General features: G+C 40.1%; 1 protein-coding gene across 2 annotated transcripts; it reads left to right on the top strand.

Annotated features, from left to right (window-relative positions):
- Positions 1–215: 215 nt before the first annotated feature.
- KCTD18 (potassium channel tetramerization domain containing 18) lies at positions 216–22,248 on the top strand. Of its 2 annotated transcripts, none has more exons than XM_019974633.2 (7): positions 216–361; positions 3,163–3,368; positions 5,276–5,487; positions 7,798–7,991; positions 9,084–9,178; positions 14,827–14,929; positions 19,432–22,248. In XM_019974633.2, the coding sequence occupies exons 2-7, from the start codon at positions 3,209–3,211 to the stop codon at positions 19,934–19,936; spliced, it is 1,269 nt and encodes a 422-aa protein (XP_019830192.1). In that variant the 5' UTR covers positions 216–361; positions 3,163–3,208; the 3' UTR covers positions 19,937–22,248. The 2 variants fall into 2 exon arrangements, with proteins under 2 accessions (XP_019830192.1, XP_019830185.1); XM_019974626.2 differs by having other exon boundaries at positions 217–361; positions 3,134–3,368.
- Positions 22,249–26,314: the final 4,066 nt, after the last annotated feature.

The following is a 26,314-nucleotide window of genomic DNA, read 5'->3' as shown; positions in this document are numbered from 1 at the left end:
TTCGGCTTTGTTTTCTTCAAGTGTAAAAGTAGCTTCTGAATGGTCAAGATCGTTTCTCGGGCATCCAGACTGCGTCTCCCTCCTGTGACCTTTCTTTTCCCAGCAGGATAGGGAGACTGGGGTGGGGGCGGGAACCTCCCACCATCCCCTCCGCAGCCTCCTCTGCGGCGGCTGAGGGGCGGGGCGCTGGAGGGGCGTGTCCCGGGCGGGGCCTCCTTTCCCAGGCTCTGCCGGGACGCACGGGGGCGCCGCTGGGCCCGCGCTGCTACAGGAGTTGCGGAGCAGCAGAGGAGGCGCTCACTTCCGCATCGGGCCAGGCGGCGTCCGGCTGCGGCGGCGCCCACGGCCAGGCGGGCCGCAGGTCAGTCGGGGATGCCGCCTACCCTGCCCCGCCCATCCGGAGGATCGGGGCGCTGGGTGGGCCTCAGGCCCGGGAGGCGGCGCGGCGCCCTGATTAAGGGCCCGGGCCGCAGACTCGGCTTCCGGTAGATTCGGGATCCCCGGAGTGCGGGAGACCCCGGCGGGGCTTTGTGGTGTCCCAGCCCCTCCCCTTTCGTCCAGCGTCATGGGAGGAGCTCGAGGCCCTTGAGCCGAGTTTCTCAAAGTAGGGTCCGCTGGCGGACTCCTGACCCCACCTCATACTTTGTGAACCGGAGTCTCTACCGTGGTCGGGGAATCTGCATTTTCATCAAGCCTCCCTGATGGTTTTGATGCAGGTGGTCACAGGACTGCACTCTGGGAATGCTTTCTTAGAGGACTGGGCACTTCCGACTCCTTCCGACCCAGCAGGGAGTCCAAGTGGGTCCATTTGAGCATAGGGCCCTATGACTGGCCTTGAAGTGGTAGTCCTCTGTCTTGGGGGTTCTCTTGAATCCTTGCGCTCAGGGTGCTGCTGTGTTACTGTTGCCATCAGCAGGAGTCTTCAGATGGACAGATGTTTAGTGAGTGACGTGCCCGGGTCAGGAGCCTTAGTGAGAGTGCTGAAGGAGGCTGTGTGGCCTGCGGCTGGAAGAACTTGGAGTTGGTCCAGCTGTCCTGGATTGGGGCTGACTTCACCATTTATAGCAGGGCGCACTTTCTTGTACCTTTCTCCAGTGTCCTCACCTGGAGAAGGAAATGGCAACCCACTCCAGTACTCTTGCCTGGAAACTCCCCTGGCGGAGGAGCCTGGTACGCTACAGTGCACGGGGTCTCGGAGAGACCAACGGGACTGAGCGACTTCACTTTTCATGCATTGGAGAAGGAAATGGCAACCCACTCCAGTGTTCTTGCCTGGAGAATCCCAGGGACGGGGGGCCTGGTGGGCTGTCGTCTATGGGGTAGTACAGAGTCGGACACGACTGGAGCGACTTAGCAGCAGCAGCAGCAGCAGCAGTGCTCTCATCTGTCAGTAGGGACAGGAACGCCTACCCAGTAGGACTTTTCTGTGAATTAGGTAAAATCAGTCCAGTGACTCCTACAGTGGCTGGCACTCAGTAAATGGAAATTGTTAAGGGTGATGCTAAGGGTTGGATGGCATCACCTACTCCATGGACATGAGCTTGAACAAACTCTGAGAATTAGTGAAAGACAGGGAAACCTGGCATGCTGCCTGCAGTGAGTGAGGTCTCAGAGTAGGACACAACTTAGCAACTGAACAACAACAGAGGTGATGCAATTTATAGTTCCCCAAGCCAGAGATTAGTCAAGTGGAATAATATGTGGAGAGGGGTACAGAGTATATCTGGAGAACAAAGATTCTAACTGGGGTTGCTTGGGAAGTTCATGTAACCAATGAGGTTTGCCTGCAGCTTTGAAGAATAGACAGGATTCCAGGGAGCTGATAACAGGGACAGCGTGAACCAGTTCCACCCCAGGCCTCAGAAGTGCTTCTTTCACATGGTTTGTTGCTGGGCTGCTGCTTGGACTTATACGCAGTGTAGGAAGTCACAGTGATAAATGGATTTTGAAAGCTGGACTGTTGGCCCATAATAGTTGCTGTCTACTGATTATGTTTCACACACATGGTATTCCTCAGACTCTAATGGTCTCCTTCTCTTATTTCATTGGAAGTTGGGTAAATTGGAACATCTACGAAAAGATCATAGTTGATGGCATAGGTGAATGGCCATGGATGCTTTGGGTGTAGTTGAGCCTCTTGGCAGCCATTTTACACTTGCTATGAAAGGTCCAGATACATTGGGAGTGCCTTTTTCATCATGGTGTTGTTTTAGGTTTCATAGGAACACTGCCGTCACCTGTGGTTCACCTATCTCCAGAATGGGTTAGGAAATAAAATCTATAAAATGTCCCCAAAGCTTCAGCTATTTTGGAGGGAAGAAGCCAGATGATTTACAGATATCATTTTGTTCCTCTAGACCAGTTTGTCTTTTGGTATACATGGAATTCTAACCTTAGTTGACAAATTATATTTGCCTAATTTAAGAATTATCGTTACCATTGTTAGTAATGTCTGCTCTTAGGTTTCCTTAAATCTCTGGAGCCAATATAACATCTTTCAGTATACACCTTCTGGTAGATTTTTATGTCATTATAGATGCTATTTATCATTTATTGAGTACTTACTCAGAGTCAGAGACTGTTCTACATACTTTTTAAATTTTCTGTCAGTCATTCCTCTGATAGTCCTTTAAGGGAAGCATCATCCTTACCTCCAATTTAGACATGGGGAAACAGGCAAAGGAGGATTAATGTTTGCCTAAGGTCCCAAGATAGTAAGTAGTAACGTCTAGCAGCCTGATTCCATGCTACATGCTCATAACCTCTGCAAGTCTACATTGCTCCCTAAGACTTATTATAGTTTGAAAAGATGTGTGAATACAAGAGATCATAAGCACACCTCACCTATGCTCTAAATGTAACAAACAATGCATTAGTTATCTCGTTTAATTCTTTAAGCGATCATCTCAACACCTCGATTTGGTTATAATAGTTTATTATCATTTACATACTTGGGGACAGAGTTTTCCAGCTTCTCAGATTATCTGAGACTTCTTTTCTGTTATATAAAATCCTTCAATTCAATATTGCCAGTGCTGAGGAATTTGTTTAAAATCACATTTGAGTGTATACTTTTTAATCTATTTCATGTATTATTGGAAATGTCAGTGGTGATTGTCCTTTGTTTTTACAGAGGGGGACTGAGATCACTTTGTTTTGCAGTTTCTAAAAGTATTTCAAGGCAGAACTGTGGGTGTTGGAGAGAGCAATGGAAGGTCACAAGGCAGAAGAAGAAGTGTTAGATATTCTTCGACTGAACGTGGGTGGCTGTATTTACACAGCCAGGCGGGAGTCCTTGTGCCGCTTTAAGGATTCAATGCTGGCATCCATGTTCAGTGGTCGTTTCCCTTTAAAAACAGATGAATCAGGTAAATACCTCAAGTCTGTAAGCATGATCATGAATATTCATTAAAATAGGGGTCTAGTTTAAATTCCCTTTAATTTTTCTAATTACAACAGGATGTATTAGCTCAGTATGCTGATTACTAAGATCATTAAGACTGTATGGAGTTTCATTAAGTACCTGGAGAAATTAAATACCAGTTTCTAGAATCTGTGATGCTGTCGCTAAAAGTTGACAAAAAAGTGAATGTATATAAAGGTCAAAAAGTGAAACTGTCCAACTCTTTGCAACCCCATGGACTGTAGCCGGCCAGGCTCCTCTGTCCATGAGATCTCCCGGGCAAGAATATTGGAGTGGGTATCCATTCCCCTCTTCAGGGGATCTTCCAAATCCAGGGATTGAACTCCGGGTCTCCTGCATTGCATTGTCCAACCATGGATCTGATTTGGGGGATTAATTATATTTGGAAAGGTGTTACATTTATGCAACTCAGTGGGTCTTTGTATTGAGCTTGATTAAATATATTAGCTTCTGTATGTGTTCTTCAAGTTAAAAATTGTGTTTCTTAGAGAAAGCAGCTGCCTTCATAGCTAAGGGCAGTCATTGTCAGTGTAGAATTAGTGTTAAATTCACTCCTGGTCCAGCTGCAGAGCCTTGTGTGGGCTGACATGTATGCCACAGAAAACGTCAGTGCAGTGATGCTATCAGTCAACCATGGGAGAGGACTGAAAATTGATGTTTCAGAAGAAACTGTAAAACGCAAGGATTAGGGTCCTGATGCTGCTCTTTGCTTCAAGTGTTTTGGGGTACACTGAACCTACTGCTGGTTGTAAAAAAAAAACTTCAGCAGTGCAAGTAGGGCTTTTTGTACATCTGAGGGATTCTGGGGCTCAGAGCACCCACTCTTGCTTCTGTGTTAGGTTGAGGAGTTCTGAGCCTGAAGGGCTGTTAGTATCCCTGGGTCTTGTTTGCCAGATGAATGGCAGTTGAAAGAATGAAAAACTCACTGATGTGTGGTGCCCAGGACTTGATGTCCATCTGGACAAAAAGGCTGTGGTAAAAAGGTGGTCAGTGGGAAGTGAGTTGTTTCCTCTGCTCCAAAGCTTATACCTTCTTAATCCTTTTATTCTAAACTAATCAATGGAGAAAAGGAATTATTGAATAACCTCATGGTGGTGGTTTAGTCACTAAGTCGTGTCTGACTATGACCTCATGGACTGTAGCCTGTCAGGCTCCTCTGTCCATACAGAAGTATTTTTTTAAAAATTCTGCTGAATTGTCTAAGAAAAGCCCTTTTTTATAAAGTAGTACCCGCATAGCATTTCTCTTTTAAAGTTTAGTACAAAAGGACAAGCCTAGTAAGTCCAAGGTCATGTGTCCAGGTCTTGGAACCATGGGTTTATATGTCAGTGACACTGCAAGTTGATTTGTACGATCACTGACATACGAACGCCAGACATAGTGACGAACACTCACATACCCTCATTAGGGAAGAACTCCATATACCTCTCCTGGCCCAGCCAGGCTGAGGTTAGGGGTAAACTTAAAATTCTACCAGCAGTCTGAGGCTTCCATGGTCTTTGCGGTAGCCAGCAGTGGGAATGTGGTCATTGTATCCAAAATTCCTGATGGAGCTCAGAATACATTTTCCTATATGGTAGGTGTGACTAGCGACCCCATGGACTGCAGCCCACCAGGCTCCTTGGTCCATGGGATTTTCCAGGCAAGAGTACTGGAGTGGGGTGCCATTGCCTTCTCCAAGAGGTTCCCCAAATTTGACTAAATCTACTTGAACACATGATATTAACTTTCTTATGAGAAAGAAACATTTCTACTTGTAGAGGTCTTCAGTCTAATTTTAGTTTGACATGTTGAAACTTTATCATGGTTATTTGTATCTATGCAATAATTTTTGAACTGAATGTTTTCTAGGAGCTTGTGTTATTGACCGTGATGGACATCTATTTAAATACCTTTTGGATTATCTTCATGGAGAAGTTCACATTCCCACAGAGGAGCAAACTCGGGTTGCTCTGCAGGAAGAAGCTGATTACTTTGGCATCCCTTATCCGTACAGCCTGTCTGACCACTTGGCCAATGAAATGGAGACATATTCTTTAAGGTCAAATATAGAACTTAAAAAGGTCTTGGCATTTTCTTAAGCTTTAAAATACATATATGAATATATAATATTCATTTATTATACATTTATTATTCACAAAGCACTGTATGTTATTTTGCATAGCCTGTGTTGTAACGTAAGCCACAATGAGACAGTTTTACATCTTACGATTTTTGAAGTTGTGTTTCTTAATTACCAGTATTCATTTTTAGGCCAAAATTCTGTTCTAGGAAAGTATATTACAAAGCCACTCAAAGGTTTATGGAGTTTTTATTCCTTGTTGAAAATTTACCACTTTTTGATGGCTTTTTATTTTTAAAAATAGAACTCTTCTACTCTTGAAGTTCTCCTTAAATTAAGAGCAGCACTGTAGTATGTAAGGATATAGTGGTAATAATTTCTTTCCCAAAATGATATTTTGAAAGGATAAATGTGTTAGTCGCTTAGTTGTGTCCAACTTTGTGACCTCATGGACTGTATGTAGCCCACCAAGCTCCTCTGTCCATAGGATTCTCCAGACAAGAATCCTGGAGTGGATTGCCATTTCCTCCTCCAGGGGATCTTCCTGACCCTGGGAATGAACTCATGTCTCCAGCATTGCAGGCAGATTCTTTACCATCTGAGCAACCAGGGAAGCATAACTTTAAAAGGATGGTAATGATAAATAAAAGATGGAATAAAATCTTTCACCTGATTGAATGAGTGTAGCAGTTGATTATTAAGTTGAAATATGTTTGATTAGTTCACCTTGAGATCAGTAAATTTTTTTTTAAGCTGCTTCTATTTTAAGTCACATTTTAAAGGTGTTTATATGACTTGAACAGCTTCATCTGTTTTTTTCTCATTAATAAGTATCATATTTGCTATTAATTAGCACTTTGGGGCATCTAAGAAAAATGTTTTTCCTAAATAATTGTGCATAGTGAAAACTGGTTTGAATTGGTCTGAATTCTGTTGACTTAGACGTCAGTGTTTAGGAGAGCAAGTTGATGGTATGGTTATTAGGAATGCAGCATGAAGAGAAAGTTGATTTGGTTCCAGATCCCCTTCGGGAATTTGCGTGGTTGTATAGATTCTGCTACTGGAATTATTTATAAATTGAGTTGTTAAACAGTCTCTTGGTACTGCTTGTCGCATCTGTAGAGTGGGGCTAAAAAAAAAACCTAACTGGGGTTAGTTGGGGTGGATTAACATTCACGTTTATAGTCTTTCATTCCTGGTTTGCATGCACAAAGAACAGAGCATGCATACGTTCATTCTGCCAGCCAACTCGTACTTATTACACCTAAGACACTGTTCTGGGGACCGTGTGGAACATTCAGTTTTTGCCCTTGAACAGTTTATAATGCAGTTGATGATTTTCACTGATGTGCAAGTGAAGATAAAAGCCAATTCAGGAATTAGATAGCAATATTAAATGCAGTACACATTAGGGTCCTCTTTTCCTTCTCTGAGTCAGTAAATAGTAAGCATCTCCTGTGTGTCAGACCCTTTTCTAGGCCCTTGGGATACAAAACCAACAAAACATTATTGCCCACAGCAGTAACGCCGTTTCTCCCAGGGAAGGCCTGAGCCACCCCACCGGGTGAAGTCCTTTTGTTCTGTGCCCTCAGCGCCTCGTAGGCTTTCCTGGTAGCACTTAGTACACTGTGTGTTGATGACTTATTTAATGTCTGTCTTCTCCATCAGCTATAAATTGAGGAGGGCTGGGACCCTGTCTCCAGGACCTTATATACATAGTATTCACACATCACTTAGTATTCAAGTGACTGAATGAATAGGTGGATAAATGCCAAATAAGTTCAGACCGTAGGCATTTAGTTTCATATATTCATATCCTTCAGTGTGAAAGAACAAGTTAATCTGGTTCATCCATGATGGGATTTTGAGTTCAGAATAAGCATCCACCATGGGGTTAGTGAATAGAAGGTAAAAGGAAAATTGAGTCAAAAGGAAAATTTGGGGGAAAAGAAAAAATTCTAACTTTTAGTGATCATATGAAGATTTTAAAATGATGTTGGTAGTGAGTCTAGAGGAGGAGGAAATGAGGCATAATTTCCTAGTGGAAAAGGATTCTCTAGATGAAAAGGTGTTGGGTTTTGGGATAGTGAAATGCCCAAGCCCCCTCTACGACACCCCAAATTCAACAAATGGTTTGGTTTTTAAAGGCATAAAAGGTAGATGATATGTTTAGTCTTTTTATTTCCCTCACAACCAAGTGAAATGATAGCTTTACAGGAAAGTAATAAAACAAATTCATTTTTACTTTGCTCCAGAGTTAAATTCAAACTTTATATATGTATATATATATTTTTTTTTTTTTTTGCTTCAGGCTTTAACAGACTTCTGTGATTCGTATGGTTTAGTATGCAATAAACCAACAGTTTGGGTTCTCCACTATCTTAACACATCTGGTGCAAGCTGTGAGAGTAGAATTATTGGTGTATATTCCACAAAAACTGATGGAACAGATGCTATTGATAAGCAGCTGGGAGGAAGAATTCACAGTAAAAGCATTTTTAAAAGGTATGTCTGTATTTAAATATGAAAAGGAACAAAATAAAGTCTTGGTCTCTTCTAAGAGGTGTTACGGAATTTAATATGTGGTTGACTAGGAAAGACCGTCAGTACTTCTCAACAGACAGAGTGAGTTTCATAGCTGTTGAGATAAGCCTGCTTCATGAAGAGATTGCAGTTCAGGCCATTTGTTATCTGTAGAAGCAATAGGCCATCCACCTGGTCTTACAGAAGTTCTCAGCTGGAACAGTCATCAGAATCCCCTGAAAGGCCTTATACAGAGAGAAAAGAAAGAAGAGAAAAGCCACATGCCTGGGTGTCTCCCCTGGACTGCAGTCCACGAGCAGAAGCCTAACCTAAAGTCAGCAGGCCTGCTGGGTGACCCAGGACTGGCCTCTGTCTTGGTGTCCTGGTTTAAGAAATGCCAAGAGTCGGACATGACCGAGCAACTGAACTGAACTGAAAGGCTTTTCATCCAGTCCCGTCCCAACTTGAAAATTCTATACCTTGAGCATGTTAAATTCTTAAGGGTTATTCTGTTAATGTTTTCCTTGTAATCTTATTTATACTGGTCAATTCACCTAGCAGTTTTATTTTAGTTCTCTGGGAGATTGGATTGGGTCACATATTAGTGACTAATGCATGACCACATGAGCTTGCTTTTTAGACAATTAATATATCATCATTTTCTGAATTCTTTACAGACAGAGATGTTTGTATATAAGTACATGGCATAGTGTTAGAAAAGTTTTAGTCAAAGTTGAACCTTTTCTAACTTTGCTGGAGTTAGGTGATTTTTTAGAAAACTTATTTTAAAGATTTATTAGTTTGTCTACATAGTTTATATTGTGGAGTTAACAAATACTTTGCCACAGTAAAAAGAGATAAAATGTAGATTAGTATGTAAGTTTAGTTTATTGTAATAATATAGCATGTCATATATATATATGCTTAAGGATCACAGAAGAACAATTTTACTCAGTACCGACATATTTTTTCCCTTAATTAGCAAGCGCTTACTAAGTATCTTATTTGCTGTATACATATACATACATTCATACTTAGGTAGTATATTTTCATTACCTTTTGTAATATTTCTAGGGAGGCGGGAAATAATGTTCAGTACATTTGGAGCGATTATTCAGTAGCAGAACTGAAGAAAATGATGGATGCCTTTGATGCCTGGGAAGGAAAAGGTACAGTCCAATTTTTCTATTTCAAGGCGGAAGGTAGACTTTTCCTTAATAAGACAAAGCAAGGTCACATACTGAATTGCTTTTTTAGATAATGTAATTTTTGGTGTGGGTCCAGGTATTTGTCACCTCATAGTAACATTGAGGCAGTTTACTTAAAAAATTTTAAAACTCCTGCATTACTGGCTATTATTAATAATTTATAGTTCAGTAACCTAAAATACACTTTTATTAGTTATGCTTACTTAATTCAATTTAAAAAGAGTTCCTGTAGCACCTTTTGGGTACCTAGCATTGTCGCAGGAAGTATACATCTGTGTTAAGCATAAAATGTATAATCAAAAGGAGAGCGAGAGAGAGAAAATGAAAATAATGCTGGGAAGATAGCTAAAGAGCCCTTAGAAAATAAAATATTATTTAAATGCACACTTTGAAATTTGACCATTTTTACCAAGCTGCTAACTTGAGTTGATAATAATACTGCTACTTGATATGCAGTGTGATACATAGTTTACACTTAGAATCTGTTAGTCCTAAGACTATGTGCTGTTTACTGTTTATTGATGAGGAAAAGAAGTCTCAGGGAGGCACGCCACTTATTAAAGATGGCAGAGAGTTAACTGTTCTATGCTTAAGTATTTTTTTCTTACTTAACATGTATTGATGTCTGTTAGGTGCAAGCACTATAATAAGTCCTAAAATTATCCAAAGATAAATAAGACACATCTTAGTCCTCAAATGATCTTAAAAGCTGGTAGAGACGACATTGCAAGTCACATAAGATTGAATAGAGAACGGAAGAGCCTTTTTAAAACTCTTCATCAGCTGTTCCTCTTTCAGGCAGGATGGTGGTCCCAAGCCTTTTTTCCCTCAGTACCCGTACTTTTCCTCCTTTTTCTTTTCATATCATGCCCCTCAAACAGATAGGATGAAGTGTAATGAACAAAGTGCTATTCTCTCTAAGCTTATTACTTGGGACTTAATTGACTTTGAGACACTTGGGCTTAAGTTGAGGAACACCCCTGCTGGTGTTCTCAGTCTCCGTTTGTGCCCCTGGACTGGCAGGCTGCCCAGGAAGCTTTGGGAGGGCCTGGCTGGGATTCCTTCTCCACTGACTCAGGAAGCTGGGATCTCTGACTCTAACAAAGCATGTGTGTGTAACTGACTTTAACTTTTTAGAAAGCATATTATAAAGTATTACTGTTATCTTATAAAAGTTCTGGAAGGCCTGTGGAAAGCCATAATACAGGAAACAGAAATGAGAGAAAGAACTATTGAAAGGAAGAAGGTGAAAGTGAGAAAAGTGTGGAAGTGTTAGCTGCTCAGCTGTGTCTGACTCAGCTCCTCTGTCCATGGAATTCTCCAGGCAAAAATACTGGAGTGGATTGCCATTCCCTTCTCCAGGGTATCTTCCTGACCTAGAAATTGAACCCGGGTCTCCTGCATTGCAGGCTGATCCTTTACTGCCTGAGTCACCAGGGAAACCCTAAGAAAGCCTTAAATACCAATAAAAAAGGATAGGTTATTTGAGAAATATGCTTGGGAGAAGAACATAACTTTAACCTCATAGCATTTATCAAAATACTGCCAGTATTATTAATTTTTTTTCATTATTTCATTATGAATGAAAAATGAAACTTTTATAAACTATAGTAAGATATAACCAAATAACTGATTTCTTAATTGGAAAATAAATTATAAGCTTAAAATGAAACATAAAGACAAAGATAAATTTGCTTATACAATATTTAATGTATTAACTTTAAAGCATAAAACGTTATAAATAAAATTTTAAAACTAATTAAAAAACTTGTATAAAAGTATTACATTAAGCAAAGATTATCCTTACAATAAATAGAGTTTATTTAAATTGACTAGAAAATCAGTTCAACCCTGTTACAAATAAAGGTATAAGATTCATGACCATAAAATTCCCAGGAAAGGAAATAAATGTGGCAGAGATTCAAACTCATTATTAATGAAATATGCATTAAATGAGAACTATTTTTACATACCAGATTAGTAAAGATCTCACGCAATCTTGGCAGGAATAAAATTAATATTACTTTTTTGGAAATTTATCAGTACATATCAATAGCATCAATATTGTTCATATCTTTTGACTCAGTAATTCTACTTCCAGAAATCTACCTTATGGACATAATCAAATGCAGGAAAAGGCTTATGAACAGAGATGTTCAACTGGGCATTATTCATAATAGAAAAAAAGTAAAAACAATATAAATGTCTATAATACAGGGCTAAATACATATTGGCACATCCACAAGATATAGATGGGATATAGCTATTAGAATTACTTTGAGTAACTTTTTACATTGATGAGCGCCCATGATTAAGAAATGGTCAAAGTAAGAAACAAAATTAAATATAATGTGTTTTCAATTATGTACATATAATATAAATAGAAAAAAGATTTGAATGAGATACATCAAAATGTCATGAGCCATAACTCCTAATCCCTTAATTAGAAGTGGTTTTTATTTTTTATATATACTTTTCTATATTTTCCAAGTTTTATACAATGACATGAATTTTATAGGAAAAAAATAAAAGTTTTAAAAACAGTTTGCTGTGTATCCATATAATAGAATTCTACTCAGAAATAAAAAGAAATGACTATTGATACATATATCAACATGGATGAATCTTCAAAGCATCATAAAGAAGCCAGACACAAAAGGCTACATACACAGTGTATGATTCCGTTTATGTGACCCTCTGGAAAAGGCAAAACTAAGGAATGGAGGGCAGGACATTGAGTGTAGAAGGGCACGAGGGAACTTTTGAGGGTGATAGAAATGTTGTATATCTTGATTGTGGACGTAGTTACATGACTGTACACACTTGTCAAAACTCAAGAGTAATTAAAAAAGGTGAATCTTATTTTATGTAAATTACATTTCAGTAAACCTGACTTGGAGAAGGCAATGGCACCCCACTCCAGTACTCTTGCCTGGAAAATCCCGTTGATGGAGGACCCTGGTAGGCTGCAGTCCATGGGGTCACTAAGAGTCGGACACAACTGAGCGATTTCACTTTAATGTTTCACTTTCATGCATTGGAGAAGGAAATGGCAACCCACTCCAGTGTTCTTGCCTGGAGAATCCCAGGGATGGGGAGCCTGGTGGACTGCCGTCTCTGGGGTCGCACAGAGTCGGACATGACCGAAGCGACTTAGCAGTAGCAGCAGCAAACCTGACTTAGAGATGAAAACTTACTGGATGAGATTTAGGGATGTTTTTGTGGTGTTTAAGTAGGTGTTTAAGTAGTCAAGCAGTTCTAGAAAGTTGTCTTAAAATGAGGTCCACAGACTTTGAGTATTGGACACAATATATATAATAATTTATGGGCTCACCTTGCTAAGTTGGTTATTACTGGACCTTTAATGATGAAAAAGAAAATGCCAAATTCTTTCTTGGGATTTAAAGATTACTTTTGTTTTTAATGCCAAGCAATTTGTATTCAGCATCATTCTTTAAACTTTTTCTAATGTGTCTGTGTATAATTTTTATGGTTGTTTTTTTTTTTAAATTGAGGTGTAATTCACATAAGAATTAAAGTACACATTTCAGTGACATTTGCTGCACCAACAGTGTGTGTAACCAGCACCTCGGTTTAGTTCCAAAACATTTCCTTCACCCTAAAAGGAAACCCAGTATCCATTAAGCGGTTACTCTCTGTTCTCCTCTCCCCTCAGCCCCTGGCAACTACCAGTCCGCTTTCTGTCTCAATGGATTTGCATATTCTGAATTTTTATATAAATGGAATCCTACAATATATGACCTTTTGTGTCTGGCTTCTTTCACTTAGATAATGTTTTTAAGTTTCATAAGAATACATTTTCAGCTTTCAGTCAGAATCATATCAAACAAACTGTTACCTATAGAATAGATGAACAACAAGGTCCTATTGTCGTGAATCCTGTGATAAACATAATGGAAAAGAATATGAAAAATAATATATACATATACATATGTATAACTGAATCACTGTTGTACAGTAGAAATTAACACAACATTGTAAATCAAGTATACTTCAATAAAATAAATTTTAAAAAGAAACAGCAGATTTAAAAATTAAGTGAATTTGACTGGAATCTTGGCTTACCACGTTAACTCAGATTATTCTTTTTTCTTTTTCTAAAAAGATTTATGTACTCATTTCTGGCTGTGCTATGTTCGTTGCCGCGTGTGGGCTCTCTCTAGTTGTGGTGAGCAGGCTTCTCACTGTCGTGTCGTCCCTTGTTGCGGAGCACAGGCTCTAGGCACGTGGGCTTTAGTAGTTGTGGCGTGAGGACTCTAGGGTGCTGGCTTAGTAGTTGTGGATCACGGGCTTAGTTGCTCCCTGGCATGTGAGATCTTCCCAGACCAGGGATTGAACCTGTGTTTCCCACACTGGCTGGTGTATTCTTAACCACTAGACCACCAGGGAAACCCCTCAGATTATTCTTGTTTGAACAGGTGCCTATAAAGTATTGATGACACCTCCTGTTCATATAGTGGTTGCCTTTTATAGAGTGGTTCACAAAATTTATCTGAATTGATGATCGAAGCAACCTGCTGCTGCTGCTAAGTCGCTTCAGTCGTGTCCGACTCTGTGCGACCCCATAGACGGCAGCCCGCCAGGCTCAGCCATCCCTGGGATTCTCCAGGCAAGAACACTGGAGTGGGTTGCCATTTCCTTCTCCAATGCATGAAAGTGAAAGGTGAAAGTGAAGTCGCTCAGTCGTGTCTGACTCTTAGCGACCCCATGGACTGCAGCCTACCAGGCTCCTCCGTCCATGGGATTTTCCAAGAGGTAGAAAGGGCAAGTGTTAGAACCCCCACTGTCCAATCTTTTCACGTTACTACCAACACTGTGACTTACGATAAAGGTACCGAACATCTCTTGAATGCTAAGTTCTAGGCATTTTGCTTTTATTTTCTCATTTAAGGTTTGAATTCTCATCATCATTTCACAGATGAGGAAATTCGGGCACAGAAAAGTTGTTAACTTTCCCAAGGTGTTATGATTAGCGAGTGATAGAAATGGGATCCAGACCCAGGCAGTCTTGGCTCCAAAGCCTGTGGCCTTAACCAGCATACACTCAGTTGCCCAGGTCTATATAATGACCTGCTGATTATCAGTAGCAGAGCTGGGCTCGGAGAAGGCTATGGCACCCCACTCCAGTACTCTTGCCTGGAAAATCCCATGGACAGAGGAGCCTGATGGGCTGCAGTCCATGGGGTCGTGAAGAGTTGGACATGACTGGGCGACTTCACTTTCACTTTTCATTTTCATGCATTGGAGAAGGAAATGGCAACCCACTCCAGTGTTCTTACCTGGAGAATCCCAGGGACGGGGGAGCCTGGTGGGCTGCCGTCTATGGGGTTGCACAGAGTCGGACACGACTGAAGCAACTTAGCAGCAGCAGCAGCAGAGCTGGGCTGGTAGCCAGCTCTTCGTAGACCCAGGTCATGAGCTGTGTCCCTGCTGCCCTGGCTCTTCATGTGAGCTTTTCCTGTGTGTACTTTTCTTTGTTAAATAGGAGGCATGAACTTTAAGGTTTTCCTGGCCAGTTTTATACCAAACAATGTTGCTGAATCTTTGGCAGTGGACAGTGGTTCTCTAAATTGTCTTTTATCTTCCAGGTGTTAGCTACTGGCGGGTGCCTCACGAGCTGATAGAATGCTGGACTCTGGAAGAGCGCCCTTTACTTGGAAGCCTGAGTCACATGGCTCCAATTCGAAAGAGGTTATTTGTTCTCTGTTGGTTTATTATTATTAATCTGTCACCTTTATTTTTACTGCCTTTATTGGGGGAATAAATAATGGTTCTTAACCTCACTGAGCTTACTAATCACCTTGATAAATATTCTGACTTACCATCAAAATATAAATCTAGATAAATGCAAAGTTACCAGAACTATGTAAAAAGTAGAAGTAATTCTTTAAAACTGAGTTATATGGTTTATTAGTATTTAAGCAGAGTCTGATTTTAAAAATACTAATGGACACAGTAGGAATGCTGTGGTATTTTTCCCCACTAAAGTGAAATCTCAGGCTTTATTGGCAATAGTTAAAAAATGTGTTAGACTTAATATTTGAAACTTCCTGTGATTTACTCTGAATTCTTTTCTGTAACCACAAATACTAATAGCATTTTTATTTAGTAGTATTTTCTTATGTTCTATGAGATAATTAGCATTAAATTCACTGCATGTCTGTGTCTTTCACTGTGTTTTACATACATTTAAAATTATTTCATTTTCATTGTCTGGGTATTATTCGTGGCTTTCTGATGTTCTAATTTCTTGATCATCTATTTTAGACTTTGTTTCGGTCCTCCTGTGAAATTTCAGACTGCTTTCTTTTACTCTCTGAATCTTTCACAGAATGCAGAGAATTTTACTTAGTTTTTAGTATTAATCCTATATTATTAAAACATCTTTTTTATTAAGGGCTTTCATTTTATTATCATAATTTCATTTTGCCATTTGAACTTACAGCGAGCAGATATCATTTGGGTCTAGAGCAGTGGTTATCAACCAGAGGCAGTTTTGTTATCCAGGGGATATATTTGGCAATGTTTGGAGACACTGTAGGGTGGGGGATGCTGCTGGCATTTAGAGGGTTGCTTCCTAGAAGGCAGAGGGCAGCCCCTCACAGCAAAGAAATATTGAACCCCAAATGGCAGTGGTGCTAAGGTAGAGAAAGACAGGACTGGAGTTCAGTGGAAGATGCATGTAAATGCAAAGCAAGCAGAAGGGGCTTTATGGAAGCTCTCCTCTGTGTTGGTTGTCTTTCCTCTGGGATTGTATTAAGCATTATTTTTGATTCATGGTCAAGATGGTGATAATGATGACTTAGCAGCACTTGTGAGGTCCCAAAGAACCATTTTTCACCTACAAAATTTCAGTTATGTTCAGTAGAGTTTAAAGGTCAAATATATTATATTCACAGTTTTCAAATCAGTATGCTATTATGATTCCAGTTCTAAGAATCTGATGTTAAGTACAGCTACTCCAGCTTTCTTTTGTTTTCTTTCGGTTTTTGTGGAATATCTTTTCCCATCCCTTCACTTTTAGTCTGTGTGTGTCCTTACATCTAGAGTGAGTACTTTGTGGGCAGCATATAGATGGGTCCTAGCGTGTGATCTGTTCAGCCACCCTATGTCTTTTGATTGGGGAATGCAGTCTGTTTTCATTTAAAGTAATTATTGATAGGTATGTATGTACTTAATTCTCCTGAAGTAGGAAATGGCAACCTGCTCCAGTATTCTTGCCTGGAAAATTCCATGGACAGAGGAGCCTGGCAGGCTACAGTCCCTTGGGTCGCAAAGAGTCAGACATAACTCAGTCAGACTGAGCACACATGTACTTATTTCCATTTTGTTAACTGTTTTCTGGCTATTTTTGTAGTTCCTCTCTGTTCCTTTATTTTGCTCTCTTCCATTATGGTTTGATAACTTTCTTTAGTGGTACGATTCATACCACTAAAGAAAGTTCAGTTCAGTTCAGTCGCTCAGTCGTGTCCGACTCTTTGCGACCCCATGAATCGCAGCACACCAGGCCTCCCTGTCCATCACCAACTCCCGGAGTTCACTCAGACTCACGTCCATTGAGTCAGTGATGCCATCCAGCCATCTCATCCTCTGTCGTCCCCTTTTCCTCCTGCCCCCAATCCCCCCCAGAATCAGAGTCTTTTCCAATGAGTCAGCTCTTCGCATGAGGTGGCCAAAGTACTGGAGTTTCAGCTTTAGCATCATTCCTTCCAAAGAAATCAAGTTATCAAACCATAAATCTCAGTATTTGTACTATCCCATGCCATGTTTTATGTTTTGATATCATATTTTTATACTGTCTTAACTGATTATTGTAATCATAGTTATTTTTTTTACTTTTGACTTTGAACCTTTATATCAGCTTAAAGTGATTAATATACTACCTTTACTACATATTTACTTTTCCAGTAAGATTTATTCTTTCATATGTGTTCTTGTTACTAATTAGTGCCCTTTGTTTTAAGCTTAAAGAAGTTCGTTTAACATTTCATATAAGGCTGGTTTCAGTTTAGTTCAATTCAGTCACTCAGTCATGCCTGACTCTTTGTGACCCCATGGACTGCAGCACCCCAGGCCTCCCTGTCCATCACCAACTCCTGGAGTTTACCCATACTCATGTCCATTGAGTCGGTGATGTCATCCAACATCATAATTTCATGGCTGCAGTCACCATGTGCAGTGATTTTGGAGCCCAAAAAAACAAAGTCAGCCACTGTTTCCACTGTTTCCCCATCTATTTGCCATGAAGTGATGGGATCAGATGCCATGATCTTAGTTTTCTGAGTGTTGAGCTTTAAGCCAACTTTTTCACTCTCCTCTTTCACTTTCATCAAGAAGCTCTTTAGTTCTTCACTTTCTGCCATAAGGGTGGTGTCATCTGCATATCTAAAGTTACTGATATTTCTCCCAGCAATCTTGATTCCAGCTTGTGCTTCATCCAGCGCAGTGTTTATCATCATGTATATAAGTTAAATAAGCAGGGTGACAATATACAGCCTTGACGTACTCCTTTTCCTATTTGGAACCAGTCTTTTGTTCCATGTCCAGTCCTAACTGTTGCTTCCTGACCTGCATACAGATTTCTCAAGAGGCTGGTTTAGTGGTGATGAACTCCTTTAGCTTTTGCTTGTTTGGAAAACTGTTTCTCCTTCAATTCTTAATAGTAACATTGCTGGGTAGAGTATTCTTGGTTGGATTTTTCTTTCTTTTACCACTGTGACTATATTATGCACCCCCCTTCTGGCTTGCAAAGTTTCTGCTGAAAAAAATCTCTTGATAATCTTATGGGGGTTCCTTTGTATATAACAAGTTATTTTTCTCTTGCTGCTTTTAAGATTTTCTCCTTTAACTTTTGACATTTTAATTGTAATGTGTCTTAGTATAGGTCTCTTTGGCTTTACCTTATTTGGAATTCTCTGGGCTTCCTGGATCTGGATGTCTCTTTCCTTCTTCAACTATGTAATTTTCAGCTTTATTTATTCAAACAAGATTTCTTCTCCTTTCTCTCTTCTTCTGGGAGCCCTGTAATGTGGATGTTAATTTGGTGTTGTCCCATAAGTCCCTTCAGCTATCTTCAATTTTTTCACTCTTTTTCTTTCTGCTGATCTGATTGGGTGAATTCCACTGCCCTGCCTTTGAGTTGAGTGATTCTTTCTTCTGCTTCATCTGGCCTGCTGTTGAACCCCTGTAGTATATTTTACAGTTCAATTATGGTGTTCTTGAGCTCTGTGACTTATATTTTTCATATCTTTGTTGAAGTTTTTCACTGTGTTCATTCACTCTTCTCCCAGTCCAGTGTCCATTTTTATGACCATTATTGAACTCCTTATCAGCCAAATTACTTAATCTGTGTTTCATTAATGTCTTTTGGTGAGGTTTCATCTTGTTCTCTCATTTGAAACATTTTCCTCAGTTTTTTCATTTTAGTTGATTCTCTGTGTTGATTTCTGTGCAGTAGATGAAACAATCACCTGTTCACCAGTGTTCCCACTTTAGGCTTTTTATAGTGAATGGTAACTCAGTTCAGGAATCTTGGAAGGTTTGTCCAATACTTCTCGAATTCGAAAAGCATCTAACTGTACCGTGGGTTTTACTAGTCTAGCAGTTCCCAGAATGTGTTCTGTGGCATGCTAATTTTACTGGGTGCCAAGGGTTACATTACAGAATGATTGGTCAGTGGAGTCAACAAAGCTAAACAGGTGTCTTTACTATAGAATCTTTGTTAATATAGAGTTTAAAACTTCAGTAGAATAAAATACACACTTAGCATTTCTCAAGTTTATTTGTGAAACCCGTTTTTTCCCTTAATAAATCTCTTGCAGCTGCTTTTCTGGGAAAAACAACTTGGGACACTCCTGGTTATCCTCTGGATTGCATCAGGCTTTGTGAGAACAAGTCATGTGTTGTATAATTCTAGTGTAACACTTCAGATTTTAACTTATCATTGGTATTAACATTATGCATGAGTTTAAAAGAATGTATTTAAATTGAAACAATCTTCTGCAACCTTGCTAATTTATTTATTGACCTTGGTGGGCAATGAGAGATGAAGTAGGTAAGTTGATACCGCTAAACCTCTTGACTCAAATTCTTGACAAAAACCTTTTTGTTCACCTTGAAGTTAAACTTTGGAGACATTTTCATTAGCTATTAAACCTATAAATGCTGACAAGCACCCATTTCTGTATTTACAGGCGACTAATAGTCAATGAAGAAGAAGAAGAAGGTGTGAACTGTAAGACCGGACCTAAGCCAGTCCGATTTTTGGGTCCTTCCACCAGCACCCAAATTAAGGTCAAGAACTCTGCTTCCATCAGGGTGTCTCCAGCCAGTGCCCCTCAACCCTGGCCCCGGGCAACAGCAAACCTGGCTGCAGGAGGAAGGGCAGTGCAGCGCTCTGCCCAGTCAAAAGTGCCAACCCCGGTGGGAACTGGGCTGCCTGAACATCCCCAGGCTGCACAGGGGCCTGGGGCTCCTGAGAACGGGGCCACGCACCTACCTCCGGCTAAGGTTCTGCTCTCGGACAAGACGGCCACCCCGCACCGAGTGATCAAACTGAGACGGACTCCACTGTGTGCCACCGGGTCTTCCCTGCCTGCCTGCACCACACCCAGGCCAGCGGGTCCCCCGGAACCGCCCCCTGACGCCCTTAGCCCGCTGGGCACGTGGACCGAAAACGGGCAGGACCAGACCAAGTGATGGAAATGGGGACTTGGGACTGTTTGCCTCTCCAAGCTTCCAACCCCGTTAACACAAACAAGCAGCTCTCTTTCCCCATACTGTCCAGGTGAACACTTACGTTTCTATTTAGGATGATTAGTGTGAAGCAGGAATGGAGGAGGGAGACTGTAAGTGGTTGGGCCTATGTTTACTTCTCATTTTCCCAACGTTTAAATTATTTGTCTAGGGACAGTTTTAATTTCAGGTTTTTTAATGTGTAGTTTTTTTTATTTTTAATAAAAATACCAATTTTTATTGGTATTAAGGCAACAAAACAGCTGGGCAAAGTCAAACCTAGGAAGCCTACTTTGTTGCTGAAATAATTATAGATTTTAGGCACTTATTTGATGTTACTCATTTCAGCGGAGAGATAAAAGTGAAATTTGAGCTTAGCTCTTCCTGCCGGTGAAATAGAGAGGGGGATTTAGTGCTCCCCTGTGCTGCATGCCAGATGGGGAAGATTTGAGAGAAAACGTAGATCAAGGTGAACTCCCTGCAGGTGACTCTCAGAATCAAGAGGTAACATGAAAAGAAATGATGGGGAGGGGAAAAAAAAGTAATTTGAGATCACACTTTGACTCTCACTTAATGAAACAGTTTTCTTTCCTAGATTGACTTTTCTTGCTCTTTTCCCTTAGCAGATTTATTTTATACATCACAGGAAGATTTCTTGGGTTTAGAATTATATAACATGTTTTTGGACTGAATTGTGAAAGTATTTTATTTTCATTTGGATTGTGAAGTTTTGAAAGTACTTTGAAAAAGAAAAAAAATTCAGCTTTTTAACTAAAGTTAGTATTTTTTTTCTGGAAATGACTATTAAAGAGTTACTCTGATTATACAATATGGTTTTTATGTATACAATTTCCACATAATTTGAATTTAATATTTTAAAACAGTATTTTGATTAATCTTCTATTTTTTCACAGTTCAGTTGTATGTGCTTACACATACATATTATATTTTGTAATTGGATCACGTTTCTATCTTTAGTGAGCAGTATGTTTTCAGTGTGTTAAAAATAAGTTCATAAAGCAGGATACTTTTTACTCAGTGCTTATCATTGTACTTGCATTGGTTTAAAAGACTAAAGTAAATATACTCAAAACATTGCTTTTTATTAAATAAAGCAAAACCTTTCCATAAAAAGTGATATTTTTCTGTAACTGTACTTATTTTTAAGTCCTTGAGCCCTTTAGTAGTGTGAAAGTTTGTTCATTTATATCTGTTTCTGCTCACAAAATTGCTTTCTTGTATAGTTAATGTATGAAATAGTTAAACCAATTTGGATAGCTGTCTGAGTACCATCAGCTTTTTTAAATAAGTGGTTTATTTGGGTAGAAAAAGTGAATATTTAAAAATTCATGAATGATAGTCCCCTGGGAAATATATAAAATATGCAGTCATCTTGAAAAATACTAAAATCCAGGTCTTCTGAAAATTAAAGACCATAGTGAGTTTTAAGTACTTTCATTTAGGATATTATTCATATTGCTTGATCTATGACATTTTGAATTGCGGATTCATATAAGAAGATTTTATAGTAATAGATGTGTATTTTATACATAGTAAACATTTGTCTGGAGAGGAAACATGTTGAAAGTTAATCATGGTTGATTCAGTTGACAGCCTGCCTTTCTTTGCATCAAGTAGTTTAAGGGACATCTATTGAGCAGATTTGGCCTTTATAAGAGGTGAGTTTTTGGAATAACTACTGGGCCATGGCACAGCTAAAGTGGAAAGGTACAGACTTTCCCTTATAAATATCAGGAATCAAAATGCTCCTGGAACTTGAAAATTACTTTATTTTGGTGTGATTGGGGTGGGGGGGTACGTTCATTTTGCATAAAGAAACATTTTACCTAATACCAGACTCTGCAAACATATGAGTTGGCAACTCATCATAACCCATGGCCCTTCCTGGAAAATAAAAAATTTTTAAATGAAAGAATGCTTTATAGAATAGTAATTCAGTATCATTACTTTGGAAAAGTAGGTTTGTGCAATTGTTGGGTCAAAGGACACAATAGAAATTCTGAATGGGGTGAGTAGGGTATTTAAGTATTGTTCATTATCTTTTTTATGAAAAAGATAATTAACTATGCCCTTCTAGGTAATCTGTGTTGAAAACTGGTTTGCCCTGATTAAAACTGGTTAGTTATACAGTGGAAAGCCTAAGGCTGACAGTAGGAGTCTACTGAAACAGTTGTTTCATGTGTATTTTTAAATACCAAGTTTTTGTTTCAATATTGCCTTATGTTATAGTTTATAAAGTATTTTCATATATTTTATTTCATTGTGTTTATTTTACTTTTTAGTTTCAGAACAACATAATGAAGGTTAATCTTTCCTTGTCCTTTAAAGATCAGGAAGATGAAGTTAAGACTGTACAATAATGACTGCGCTACTCCCAACACACATTTTAGCTTCATAATCTAATTTTCACAGACTGACACAGCATCACTGACCAAAGGAAAAGCTAGATGTAACTAACTTCACATGTCTATCTTCTCCTAGAGGGACTCTGCCACCTCTATACTTGCAATGCCTGGTACATAGTAGGCCTCTAGTATGTTGCTGACAGTTAGGGCAACCGCCCCACCCCACCCCCTCTTCTACCCTAATTATTTTATAAAATGTATATGGTAAGAGAAGGCAATGGCACCCGACTCCAGTACTCTTGCCTGGAAAATCCCATGGACAGAGGAGCCTGATAGGCTGCAGTCCATGGGGTCGCTAAGAGTCCGACAGGACTGAGCAACTTCACTTTCACTTTTCACTTTCATGCATTGGAGAAGGAAATGGCAACCCACTCCAGGGTTCTTGCCTGGAGAATCCCAGGGACGGAGGAGCCTGGTGGGCTGCCATCTATGGGGTCGCACAGAGTCGGACACGACTGAAGCGACTTAGCAGCAGCAGCAGTCTTCATGGGGTGCAGAAACTGATTTCTGACCTTGCAGAATGTATCTTGTTGAACAAAGGAGATGCTTGTGAAAGTCCCTTAATTTGATGATTGTTTTTAATGACCACAGTTACCATTAGTAATGATCATTTACAGTTACATAGCTTGTCAAGTTGTTTAAAATAATTTAGAGATGTGGCTCATGAGACCCCAGAGAAGTCAGACAGATGCTGCCTGACTTCTGAGAAAGGAAAAAAGCAGCCTGGCCCCTCCCCTCCTGCCTTACTGCCCCTGCTAGAATTGCTGATGCAATTTTTCATTCACAGACTGAATCCTATTGCTTCCTTAGCAGGTACTAACATTGAAAAAATTGTTGATTCACTTCGAAGTCTGTGGTTAAATACAGTATAATTATTATCAACCATACCTTGATTTCTAAAGAAGGAATTGATATACAAGCATATTTGGCCTTCCCTGAGAAATTGTTCATACAGGAATTTTTATTTAAATAGCATTTTGAATGTGCATATAGACTTGTGGTAGTAAATTGTGCTGAAAAGGGAAAAATGCTAACCTTTATGTGAATATGAGGTGCCTTGTAAAGGGTTGCCCTATTTATACTTTCAATCCCTTTGAAGAGCTTTAATTGACATTTGGTAGGATGCTGGTTAGAAACTAAGTAGAAAGTATGGACTTCATAAAATGAAGGGAAAGAGCTTCTGCTATAGCAAGTGAAAAATATTTTTAAATGATTTACATGTGTGTATTCCTAAGTTAGCCAGGAACTTTTTAATTATGGAAAATACTGTCATTCTTCCATATGCTGAAGCTCTCCCTCAAGAACTGTCAACAAGTTGCTGAATTCCTCAGCCAGCGAAGAGTGGATGAGTGATTCTTGAGGGCTGCAGTTTTCAATCAGATGAAATCAAATGCAGGATTTCAAGCAGGTAGTACAGTCAGGAAAGGAAACATCATGAATAACTAGCAGAAACAAAAAAGATTGGTTTCCAGCTGTTTTCAGAATTTTGTATGCACGGAATTTGGTTGGTGGTGAGGCCTCAAAGGGACCGTTTTCACTTATGGTTCTCGCAGCCTCATGAGCTACACATGGTTTACATTGTTACAGAAAAGCTAATTTTTCTTTGTTCACATGTGTTGCCTCAGACAGCCCATACGCATTTTAGATTTGCTGGCTAGACACTTCCTGATGCAAGCTGTGGCTAAGACAAACAGAATTTTACAGTAACTGTCAATCAGTACCCTGTCCTAGTTGTTTATTTAACAGCTTTTCATTTTATAATGTTGCTTCTCATACTTTCCCTTCTTTTACCCTAGAACTTCCATTACCTTAGTAAAATTTTGTTCAGCTACAGGAATAAATTTGAGGGCCTGAAACTTAGAAGCGAAACATTTTAAACAGAGAGCACTTTGTGGAAAGAAAAAGGTCATGTGTTTGCTAAAGTTGGAAGAAAACGAACATTGCTTCTTTCTGCCAAGGTTTCTGAAAAATTTGGACGTTCTACTTCAGTAGCACTTCTTTCAAGAACTTATGCCCTAATTTCTGGGTTTGGAAGATGTGGGAATCCAGATTCCATGTAGATGACATGAATAGCCCAAAGACATCAGAGAGCGTGCATTGAGATTCCAGCTGTGGGCCAGACGGTCTGGATTTGGTAACATGGGCTGAACCAAGTGGGAATCCAGCGCAGCTGGAGGAACAAGGCAGGATGTCCTTGCTCATCTGCTGTTTCTGTTTTCTTTCTCCAGAGCCCTTGGAACCTCCAGATCAGAGTTTTCAGCTGTGACACTTTTGGACTAGATAACATTTTTGGACTAGATAATTCTTTATTGAGGACGGCTGTACTGTGCCCTGTGGGGTACTGAGCAGCACCCTGGCCCAGTTGTGACAATCAAAATGTTCTCAAACTTTTCCAGATGTCTCCTGGGGTTGGAGGGTGGACACAAAATCGATTACCCCAAGTTGAGAACCATTGCAGTAGTTGAATAACTTAACCTGAGCAAAATACTGGTGGCTGCCTCTCAATTGGGAGGTGTGGATGAGTAAGGGAACTTTAGAGCTGTCAAACACTGGCAGGAATGGAGCCCTGGGAATTGAGGGGGAGAATAATAAAGGAAGGCTGTCCCAGGCCTGCCAATTAAAAAATTCGATCCCGTTAGTTCTCACATTTCTGGCTTTAGTATAATATTAGAGACATTTTTGTTTGCTGTTATAACCAAGCCACTATTAATATCTAATAAAAACTAAGATGTATCTTTCTAAGCCCTTTATATGTTAACTTAATTGAATACACCAACCCTATGATGTAGGTGTCTTATTATTATCTCCGTTTTTCAGATGGGGGAAACTGAAGCACAGAGGGTCTGGTAAACTGTGTTGCATCTAGCAGGATTCACATGCAGGCCTTTCAGCTTTATTCTAGGCCTCTTATAGGAGCTTGACATTGCTTCCGGAGATGAGCTAGATAGGACTTAGTGTGTCTGTGTGTCTCACAGCTATGATATATTTATCAGGTACTCTTTTAGTGCTTTCTAAGGGTATGTGGGTGCTGTGCTTAGTTGCTCAGTCATGTCCGACTCTTTGCGACCCCATGGACCCCATAGCCTGCCAGGTTCCTCTGTCCATGAGGATTCTCCAGGCAAGAATACTGGAGTGGGTAGCCTATCCCTTCTCCAGTGGATCTTCCTGACCCAGGAGTCAAACTGGGGTCTCCTGCATTGCAGGCGGATTCTTTACCAGCTGAGCTGGTAAGCCCTTCTAAGGGTATGCCAGGTTTCAACTCTTTGCCTCTTGATTTCATATCTGCTCTTCATTGTCCTGTTTGTGATCCTAGAGCTGGACCCCATAAGCACTTCCCTTTAGCCAGCTGACTTTGCCACTGGAGGGACCCTGAAGGAAGAGGAGGCTTTGTTCAGTGAGTGTCCCTGTGTTCTTGTTCCAGCAACGAGTGCTCAGTTAGGGTGTGGAAAACCCATGGGCCCAAGTTTCAGCAACAGCAGGTTGCAGTCCCACAGGTCTCCTTGCTGGCTCCACAGTTAATTCAACATTACTTCCTGCAGGAGGCTGCCGGGGTCCAGCCCCAGTGGATCCAGGGAATTCGAAGTGGGGATGGCATCGGCGAGGATCAGGAAACAATTGCTTAATTAAACATTAATTAAGGATATAAAGAGTGGTTAAATAAGGACAGCTCAGTGAGAAAATTTAGTGGAGAAAAGAGGCTGAATAATTCAGCCAGAAGGTGAGAGAAAGAACGACATGGGGAGACCAAGTTTCGGTGAACAAGGCCCACACTTTATTTTCCAAAGTAGTTTTTTCCTTAAGTTATGCCTAGAGGGTAATGGGGGGAAGGGGTAGAGTCCTGCAGTAAGCCAGGCTTTCTTCCTGCAAATTTATCATATGCAAAAGTTTAGGTGATTTGTATCATCTTCTGGCCCGG

This window comes from Bos indicus, chromosome 2 (assembly GCF_029378745.1).
Source record: "Bos indicus isolate NIAB-ARS_2022 breed Sahiwal x Tharparkar chromosome 2, NIAB-ARS_B.indTharparkar_mat_pri_1.0, whole genome shotgun sequence".
Taxonomy (NCBI): domain Eukaryota; kingdom Metazoa; phylum Chordata; class Mammalia; order Artiodactyla; family Bovidae; genus Bos; species Bos indicus.
This window is presented reverse-complemented; position numbering and strand designations above follow the sequence as displayed.

Excerpts from the sequence above, each read along its gene's own strand:
- KCTD18 (XM_019974633.2), top strand. The coding sequence starts at position 3,209 with ATGGAAGGTCACAAGGCAGAAGAAGAAGTGTTAGATATTCTTCGACTG. Across the intron at positions 3,369-5,275 it reads TTTAAAAACAGATGAATCAG|GAGCTTGTGTTATTGACCGT; the intron begins GTAAATACCTCA and ends AATGTTTTCTAG. Across the intron at positions 5,488-7,797 it reads CAAATATAGAACTTAAAAAG|GCTTTAACAGACTTCTGTGA; the intron begins GTCTTGGCATTT and ends TTTTTGCTTCAG.